At 39.1% G+C, this 10,095-nt stretch overlaps 1 protein-coding gene across 1 annotated transcript in view; it reads left to right on the plus strand.

The window, feature by feature from the left end:
- Positions 1-6,746, plus strand: part of cmip (c-Maf inducing protein) — a 75,054-nt gene extending 68,308 nt beyond the window's left edge. Inside the window, exons 19-21 of the mRNA XM_061677441.1 lie at positions 682-787; positions 927-997; positions 3,148-6,746. Of these exons, the coding sequence (XP_061533425.1) occupies positions 682-787; positions 927-997; positions 3,148-3,201 (231 nt within the window). The 3' untranslated portion in view covers positions 3,202-6,746. The remainder of the gene's footprint in view (positions 1-681; positions 788-926; positions 998-3,147) is intronic.
- The last annotated feature ends 3,349 nt before the right edge of the window (positions 6,747-10,095 follow it).

A 10,095-nucleotide genomic window follows, 5' to 3' on the forward strand; every position in this document is an offset into this window, starting at 1 on the left:
TGGCGACGCGGAGTAAATGACGTCATTGATAGGATTAGCGAATTATGACATTAAAGCCGATCAGCATAAAATGCTAAATATCGTCCGATACCATCAGCCCAATAAAATCGGTGTAAAGTCTAGTTCTAAGTCAGCCCTTATAATTGCATTGCTGAATAGACGTTATGGCGCTGTAATTTCTGTTGGAATTTCGTAAACGTTGACACAGTAGAAAAGTTCTCTCGCTGCAATTTGAACCTGTTTTTGCACGCTCAAACCTTTATTAAATCAGGCTGCTAGTGTTGCTAAGCTAAATTTCTGCAATCAGAATAGTAGTAACACAGATGTGTAGGAATCATGTACTTTGTAAACGTGTTACCTTAATTGCAAAAGATGGTACGTTAAATTTGTATTTGTTAGTTCCACTACTACTGGAATTGTCAACAGTTTAGAGTTATAGTGGGTAGGTGCCCTTAATTTCTAAATGTATAGTTTGTGCACATTAAGAGTTATGTGCAACCCTAAAAGGACTTCTGGTCTCACCCCAGCCACTTAATATTCTCTGGTATAAAAATCAATAGTTCTTTTATTTTCTTGAAGTGGCATTTGACAAGTTGGCACCCTAAATATTACGGACTTTCATTGTGTAATAAACCAAATTAAGACATTTCAGAATTAAATCCACCCAATGTCTTTCCACAGTTTGGGGATGCAGGACTGCGGTTGTTGTCAGAGCACCTGGCCTGCCTTCAGGTGTTGAACCTGTGTGAGACCCCTGTCACTGATGCTGGTTTACTGGCTCTGAGCTGTAAGAAAACACACACACTCGCTCACACATAAAATAACTCATACATTATAACAATCCATTGTTCCAAGAAATCAATGAGAGTATTTGTAAATACATTTATTAACCATTCAACAAATTCCTGTTTGTGTGCTTGTTTCAGCCATGAAGAGTTTGTGTAGTCTGAACATGAACAGCACCAAGCTTACAGCTGACACATATGAGGACCTCAAGGTAAATACAAGACACAATACTGATAATTATGACAAGATGTTTGCTTTTGTGTGTCATTTTGATTTAAATGCTTTAATAACATTTATTTTTGGTCACTTGGCATTTAAAAAAAAAAAAAGAAATTCATTACACAGAGGCATATTGGGTTTGTTATGTTGTATCACAGACCTTTGTGGCACTAGCCGTGGTCGTGTCAGTTTATATTGACAGATATATTTAATAACAAAAATCCTTTTACCAAGTCCTTTTAAAAATAAAGAATTGTAATAAATATGGGCGGCACGGTGGCCGACTGCATAGCACATCTGCCTCAAAATTCTGAGGTTCCGGGTTCAAATCCGGCCTCGCCTGTGTGGAGTTTGCATGTTCTCCCCGTGCCCGTGTGGGTTTTTCTCCGGGTACTCTGGTTTCCTCCCATATTCCAAAAACATGCACGGAAGGTTAATTGAAGACTCTAAATTACCCGTAGGTGTGAATGTGAGTTTGAATGGTTGTTTGTTTATATGTGCCCTGCGATTGGCTGGCGACCCGTTCAGGGTGTAACGCGCCTCTTGCCCAGAGTCAGCTGGGATAGGCTCCAGCACACTGGCGACCCTCGAGAGGATAAGTGGTTCAGAAAATGGATGGATGTAATAAATATTTTGATACTACTGAATCACATTCCAGTGAACCTGCACTTGTGCTTAGACAATGTAAATAACAGGCTAAATCAGGACTCGTTATATTAAACGTAGAGTCAGACTGATTACCTGGCCAGACAATTTAATCGGCAGGGCATGGAGCAAGGCTGTGGAATATTGGACGGAGCCACCTAGCGGCTAATACATGCTAGACTAGTAGCAGGACACTTTCGAGTGGAGCCGTCCAACTCGCCATCGGATTGCTGCGTGAGCAAACGTGCATGTAAATGACAATGTATCAAGTCCGTAAAAATCGATCGTGTCCATTTAATTTATCAAACGATAAGTCGATATACTGTATAGAGATATATAGTCGATATGTTATAAATTGTTATGAATCTTTAAAACTAGTGAAAATGCACCCATTTCTGGCCAATGTCTTCATACAAAGACAATATGGGTTGAGAGGTTAAGTGTGACCTTTTGTTGAATCCGAGTTCCAACTTTCACGACTTCCCTAATCTTTATCCTATTTTTAAAAGGCTGATATTTTATTGGAAAGCTTGCTTAACAGAAACCGACAACATATTATAGTAATTAACTGTTGAACTTTAAGTTATTATAGAAACCCAATTGCCCAAGTTTACAAAATAGTGGTCAAGAGTCAAAAAGAATGATAAAATTCATGAAATTAGCGGTGGAAGCGACAGATAGTATGGCCATCACAAGGGACCTGGCCAGCGGCAGGTCCAAAAAATTCGTCTGCGGATCGATCAATTTACATCACATTTAGCAGAAGCATAGAAAATATAAATACAGATTTCCATATGGCTTTTAAAAATGATCTTACATACCTATAGGTTTTTAAGGGGGGGTTGTCAACTATATACATTTGGGAAATGTTGACTGAGAATTGTAAACGTGTGTACTTGCTCTGTAGAGAAATTTCAAAGTCGTGATGAAAACTCAGACAAGTGTTCTACGTCATCGGTAGGGCTGTATAGTGGTAAGGTGAATAACGTGTGGTTTTAGCATGTTTAATAATTTACAGTTGTAGGACTTCAAAGTGGCACTTCTAACCTATTTTTCTGTATGTGGCGCTCGGAGAAAAAGTGTGGACACCTCTGGTATAAATTGAGTATGTGTGGCGGTAGGTAGTAGATGTCGGAATCATGAGAAAAGATGATGCAGTTTATGGAGGGAATGAGGAGCGCCACGTAAAAAGGCACTGAGGTTCAACTCGAGTCGTGCAGTGAGTCAGTGTCGGTCACGGTGCGTTTTTTAGTTGTATATCTGTAAATAAAAGCTCTTTCTTAATGTAGTTTTTGAGTTTTTCATGTCAATTATGCATGCTTGTTAAGGTGTATGTCTGAGTTGTCACACAGGGGTTTTGCAACTTTTATATTGTTCGTTAAAATATTTTTGGACTTGTTAATTGAAACTCCATGAGCATTTGAAGTTGATAGTGCACTGTACAGCTTGTATGTAATGTGTTTATTCACTATCACTCGTTTGTTATTTTCCCAACAGGCCAAATTGCCCAACCTGAAAGACGTGGATGTTCGGTACACTGAGGCGTGGTGATCGACCGCTCGCGTGCACTGTATGGGTCGCCAGACTCACACAAGAAGCATAGCCACTGAAAACAGTTAACAAAAAAGGGTTTTGTTGTGTCGTCTGATATCTCAGACGTCACTCATCAGAATGACCTTACTTTGACGTGTGCGTGCGTGTGTGTGAGGAGAGGATACATACAGTAGATGGCATCGCTAGGAAGGAAGGTTCCAATTTTCTCCAACAAAGAAAGCTTTATGGACCTTGTTGCTCACCTTGCTACTGCTGTCAGTGTATAGTGGACCCTTTTTTTGCTAATGTGATCAGAGGACATTCAAGGACCTGCTATACTGTAACAAAACTGATCTTTTTTTCTCCCAATAGCCTTCCTGTAATATGTTGTCAGATATTTTGTCTGTTTCTTAACCGGTCCAAATCCAGCTCTGATGTTTTGTGGAAAAGAGTAATGCCTGCTCTGAGACTTCCACGCGCTCTCTTTTTTCTTTTAAATCTCTCATTTATCTCATGTGATGAAGCGCTTACATTCCAGCTCTTCTCTGCACTAATCCAAGATGTAGCTATATTCAAACAGACTTGTTTTACTCTTAATCACCTCAGTCCCACTGTCATTCTCCAGTTGTATTTTCCGGGTCCCTCTTCCAGTTTTTCCAAGACTTCAGTTGGGAACGGTGCTGCCTTTGTGAGTTGTTCAGACTGTGCCTGCTCCTCATTTACAAACACATTCAAAGGCAACACAAAAAGGTTTCTACCAGGTTAAATGATCTTATTTTTCCAGGCATCTGGCTTTCTTATATTGTGTGTTTATATGAAGATGAATGTCAGGAATGGCATTTTAAAAAACTGTTTGGGATCTCTGTAGGAGAATTTAACAGCGAAAGCAAAATATGTCCCTTTTTAATTCGTCAGTGTACATACTGATCAGCTCCCATTACTATTTAATAGGACTTTTGTGTAGCAGTAGCTGGGTGGTCTGGGACTGCCTGTTATTTATAAGGCTCTTTTAAGATCTGGGATTTGAATCCTGGCAGTATCGATGAACACAGACTCTGTTCTTTTTAGTTGTTTCATTGCTTGTTTTTGACACAAAATACATGAAGCCAACCTAGAGCGTACCCATACATGGATTTCTCTGTACTATGCCATAGTGGTCACATAGATCTGTTAATGTACACCTGTATACGAGACCCATCACCAGCTAAGAGTTTGTATATTTTCATATGCTCTGTATTTTGTTCCCGATTGGAGACGGTTGGACATGGAGGAAGGACACTTTGCCAAAACATCAAATTTGTTTTTTTTCGTTGCATCAAGCCAACATGCGCTTCTTACTTACACCAGGCTGGTGAAGCAGATCTTGTGGTGAGCTGTGCTAAGACGCAGTCTGACCTCCCTTGCCAACGTCACACTGCAGACGTTTTTTTTCTGCTGTATTTAAATTGGTGGTATTTTTAGGGTTGTTTGTAAATGGAATATTGGGACAATTCATGTACATATATCGAGTTGGGCTATAAAAGACACTGATTTGGGAGGGGAAGGACAACTTTTAGCCATAATTGTCCCTCTACATTCCCTCAAAGCGTTGTCCGTGTACTTTGGCAACGTTGCATTTTACAGTGTGTGGCTATTGCCCTGCCTCACTGTAAGTCAGCCACTTTTGTCTTGTGTACGTGGCTCCATATTGAGACAAAACAAGACAAGTCCACCTTTTTCAGTCAGTTTTGCTCCATATGCATCTATTTTCGTTATATGTGCCACCCTCTAAATACACCCAAGTTGTTAATACAAAGCAAAAGTTACAAAAGAGAACAGGATGCCGTCCACTCCAAGTTATTTACTATTTATTGGGTGAAATGCAGTTTTCTGCTTGGTCAGTAGATTTTATGGTCATCCTCATCCTCGCTACCTTTCATATCCTGTATAATGTACATAGCATTGTATATAGTCTTTCTTTTCATGTATTGAAATCATTTTTAAACCCTTTTCTTCTTTTCTGTATTAATCTTTGCCTTCCTTTATCGGTGGGCTGGTGTTGCCTTCATTTAGCAATCTGTGTGGTTGTTTTGTTGTTTCACACAAAGTGCACTGTAATCGAAATCATTTTTTTCATTTCATAATATGTTTAAGTTTCCAGCTTTACACATTTAATGACATAAATCAGATGTTTTGTTGGTGTTGTTTTCAGGGTTGTTTTGCATGTACGTGTCTCTACATCATCTTGATATTTTCAGTATTGTTTTTTTTTTGTGTGTTTGAAATCGTGATAAAGGGTCTGATCACTATCTGAGGATAAGTACTGAAACTGAAACTCGGGTTTGTTTTTTTTCCATCATCCTTTTATAGGCCGTGACAGATCTTGTCATGTTCTGTAATTATTAATGCATTGTTATTATAAAAAATAATAATGTACCATTATTGGTGTACAAATGTCCTAAGCTATGAATTTGCAAAACACAAAAGACCACTAAAGTACAAATAAATAAAAAAGTCCTCAAAGAAAAGTACTGTAACCTTGTTGCCTGACAATTTCAGGAGTAGCACATTCAATGGCCAATATTGTAGTTCAACTAAGGCCGTTGGGTTCTGAGACCCACAAACTAATTCAATTGAACTTTGCTGTATTTTGTTTACAATCTGGTTATTTTCTCAACTCCAGTTTGCTTGTTTAATTGCTAAGAAGTCGACCTAATTGATAACCACTCTCATATTTTAAAACATACTGCTGTGGCGGAATCTACTGGTTGTGTGATGAATGAATAAACTACAGCCAAAATCACAGTAGTCCCTGCTACTGTGTGTCATTTTATTCATTGTTTTTTTTTGGAGGGGTGCATTTAAAAAAAAAAAAAAAAAGATAATCATTGATTTTACAGTTGCTGGTTCTTTGGATTAAGCCAAGCTATTTATATTCTTCTACTTTCTATTGATGCAAAGCAAATCCAGGTGACTGCAGCCTTGCATTAAACATTGGCACCAACCTCTTCTATTTCTCAGCATGATAGCAAACAGCAGTCTTCCAAAAAGACAAGTTTTTGTTTGTTTGTTTGTTTTTTTAGCTTACACTGTATTGTTTTCATGTCGCGGCTGAATAGAGGCTACTACATTTTGTTGTGTTTCTAAATGTGGGGCTACAGTACCTTCATCTTGCTAAATGTTCACCTGCAAGTTTGTTCCTGAGATATCACTTTTTTTTCCTTTAAACTCCTAACAATCAGCAAGTTTCTACTATTTTAAAATTCTATGCAGTTTTGTTTGGGTCATACAATGTAAGGAGTAATGTCAGATTGGGTAAATCTGATTGAAAACTTGAGAATTTGATTTTGCATTATTCCTCCCTTGAATTTTTGGGGCCAGCTGGAAAGGGTGCCCGTCTTGTTTTTCATTTTTAGTCTTTCTCAGCATTGATCTGCTTCTACTGCTGGGTTATTGTTATTATTAATATTATTATTACCATTATTATTATTGCTGCTACTCTTCTGTGGCTGTAATAAAACACAAAAGATCTTCAACATGATGTGAAATAATTTTAAACAAAAATAAACTGTCTGTGAATATGTTTCAGTTGTAGGTGTTTTCTATTGCTTACAAAAATGAATTTTCTCATGATCACATTTCAGTGAAAGACCACTCTCCACTGGACAGGACACACGCGTAACATTATATTGCTGCTGTTCTTTATATGTTCTATTCATGTACATTATTCTGTCCAGAAGAGTGCATGGTCAGATATCCAACTAGAATTAACAGGTTTATATTGCACCTTGACACAGAGGAGACTAGAATGGCTTGTCAAGAAGGATTATTAAAAATTTGTCACAGACAATGAACACTAGAACCTTATGTCACGGCTGAAAGTGTTAGTAATATGTGTCAGGATGGTTATGTGGTCCAGGGTGCTGCATTCAGGTTGCAATCTCTATGGAAACCAGACCAAGAAGGATGTGACAACTTGGGAGTTTTCCATGCGTCTTGTGATTTTCCAAAAATTGGAGTCACCCACTTACTGTAACCGCCAAAGTCTGTTAAGATGCTATTAAATGACACATCGTGTTGAGGAAGCCACACCTGCATATTGGCCAATTCAAGTCCCACATAATTCATACATTAAACTACAGGAGAAGGACAGCAACACTGAAGCCTTGGAGCATTTGTTAATCTCTAATCTTGTCTGGTGTTTCTCAAGATGGCCATTGAATGAAAACACAGCAACATATCAGCATTTTTTAGCATTGAAGACAATGTGACACATGGAGGACGCAAGTGCACCACATCAAACAGCTGGTTGGAAATGACTTTAATATCAACTAGCAGTTAACTTCACAGTCAATATGGTGAAGACAGGCAAACATGATATGACAAAAGTCGTTATAGTTGGAAGGAGAGGTGATTCACGGGTTGGTGTTGTAGCGTGTTGCATGGATGAGTGTCAAACAATCTGACAATGAGTGAGTTATCAACAAAGCTTTAGACAAGTGGATGTGGCTGAATATCAGAATAGCGTGGTTGAGAAACTAAAACAGTTGGAGCATTAAGGAATTAAATTGGAGATTAATTCAACATCAAGGAAATTTAAGACCATTTTACTCTCTGAAATATGCAGACTTGGTTGGATCGCAACATCTTGGAATCTATCACTTCTATATGTTGGGAAGGCTCATACTGTAGTTAAAACTGCCTAAAAATATATGGATGCAAAGATTTACCTTAAAGGAGCACCTTGAACATAATGGTTCGTGGATTAAGAAAGTAAAAGAAATACCATAGGTGTGAAGAATGCTGCTGAAGCACCTTTGCATGTTGGATGTCAAGCCAGAACATTGCTGCCATTACATCCAGCGCAATACTGTAGGTCTTTGGCATTTTAAAGGAGAATATTAATTCCGATCCTTATCTTTCTACCCATCAGTTATTGGAACCAGGGAGACATATTGGGCTTTGTCTTAATGCCTGTGTGCCGAACTGGGACGCCAACATTTCATATAAGCATTGAGTTGGTGAGGCTGCTACGCAGCTAAATGAATATACCGTCGTTGAAAACTGTCCATAAAATGTTGTCAGGGTGGTCCAATTCAAGTCATCTCTACTGAGACATGGGTTAAAATCAAATTGCTCAGGGGGCACATCCCAAAAGAAAGTGAAAACAAATCTCTTTGATTGGTTGCTCCCTGTAATTATGCTACTGATTAACATATCGTCAGCCAAATAGCAGAATTTTCTAAGTCATGTTTAACTTATTGTCACAATGTCAATTAAAAGAAATCAATGTGTATGCTAATAATGCAGCCCAATGGGGGGGCACAAGCCAGTGCAAACTGTAGGCCTGGTCCCAAGCCCGGATAAATGCAGAGGGTTGCGTCAGGAAGGGCATCCAGCTTAAAACTTTGCCAAACAGATATGAGCATTCATCCAAAATGAGAGAAATGGAGTCGGGGTTATTTTAAAAGAAGAGTTGGCTAAGAATGTCTTGGAGGTGAAAAGAGTATCAGATCGAGTGACGAGGCTGAAACTTGAAATTGAGGGTGTTATGTATAATGTGATTAGTGGCTATGCCACACAGGCACGATGTGAGACCTAGGGGTGAAAGAGAAATTCTGAAAGGAGCTAGGTGAAGTAGTTCTGAGCATCCCAGACAGAGCGAGAGTCATGATTGGTGCAGATTGTAATGGACATGTTGGTGAAGGAAATAGGGGTGATGAAGAAGTGATGGGTAAGTACGGCATGCAGGAACGGAACTTGGAGGGACAGATGGTGGTAGACTTTGCAAAAAGGATGCAAATAGCTGTAGTGAACACTTTTTTCCAGAAGAGGCAGGAACATAGGGTGACCTACAAGAGCGGAAGTAGAAGCACGCAGGTGGATTACATCCTGTGCAGACGATGTAATCTGAAGGAGGTTACTGACTGTAAGGTTGTGGTAGGGTAGAGAGTGGCTAGACAGCATAGGATGGTGGTGTGTAAGATGACTCTGGTGGTAGGGAGGAAGAATAGGAAGACAAAGCAGAGCAGAGAACCATGAGGTGGAAGCTGAGACAGGAAGAGTGTTGTGCGGCTTTTCTGGAAGAGGTCAGACAGGCTCCCGGTGGACAGGAGGAACTTCCAGAAGGCTGGACCACTACAGCCAAGGTGATCAGAGAGGCAGGCAGGAGAGTACTTGGTGTATCTTCTGGCAGATTGGGTAAATCTGATTGAAAACTTGAGAATTTGATTTTGCATTATTCCTCCCTTGAATTTTTGGGGCCAGCTGGAAAGGGTGCCCGTCTTGTTTTTCATTTTTAGTCTTTCTCAGCATTGATCTGCTTCTACTGCTGGGTTATTGTTATTATTAATATTATTATTACCATTATTATTATTGCTGCTACTCTTCTGTGGCTGTAATAAAACACAAAAGATCTTCAACATGATGTGAAATAATTTTAAACAAAAATAAACTGTCTGTGAATATGTTTCAGTTGTAGGTGTTTTCTATTGCTTACAAAAATGAATTTTCTCATGATCACATTTCAGTGAAAGACCACTCTCCACTGGACAGGACACACGCGTAACATTATATTGCTGCTGTTCTTTATATGTTCTATTCATGTACATTATTCTGTCCAGAAGAGTGCATGGTCAGATATCCAACTAGAATTAACAGGTTTATATTGCACCTTGACACAGAGGAGACTAGAATGGCTTGTCAAGAAGGATTATTAAAAATTTGTCACAGACAATGAACACTAGAACCTTATGTCACGGCTGAAAGTGTTAGTAATATGTGTCAGGATGGTTATGTGGTCCAGGGTGCTGCATTCAGGTTGCAATCTCTATGGAAACCAGACCAAGAAGGATGTGACAACTTGGGAGTTTTCCATGCGTCTTGTGATTTTCCAAAAATTGGAGTCACCCACTTACTGTAACCGCCAAAGTC

This window comes from Phycodurus eques, chromosome 5 (assembly GCF_024500275.1).
Source record: "Phycodurus eques isolate BA_2022a chromosome 5, UOR_Pequ_1.1, whole genome shotgun sequence".
Taxonomy (NCBI): domain Eukaryota; kingdom Metazoa; phylum Chordata; class Actinopteri; order Syngnathiformes; family Syngnathidae; genus Phycodurus; species Phycodurus eques.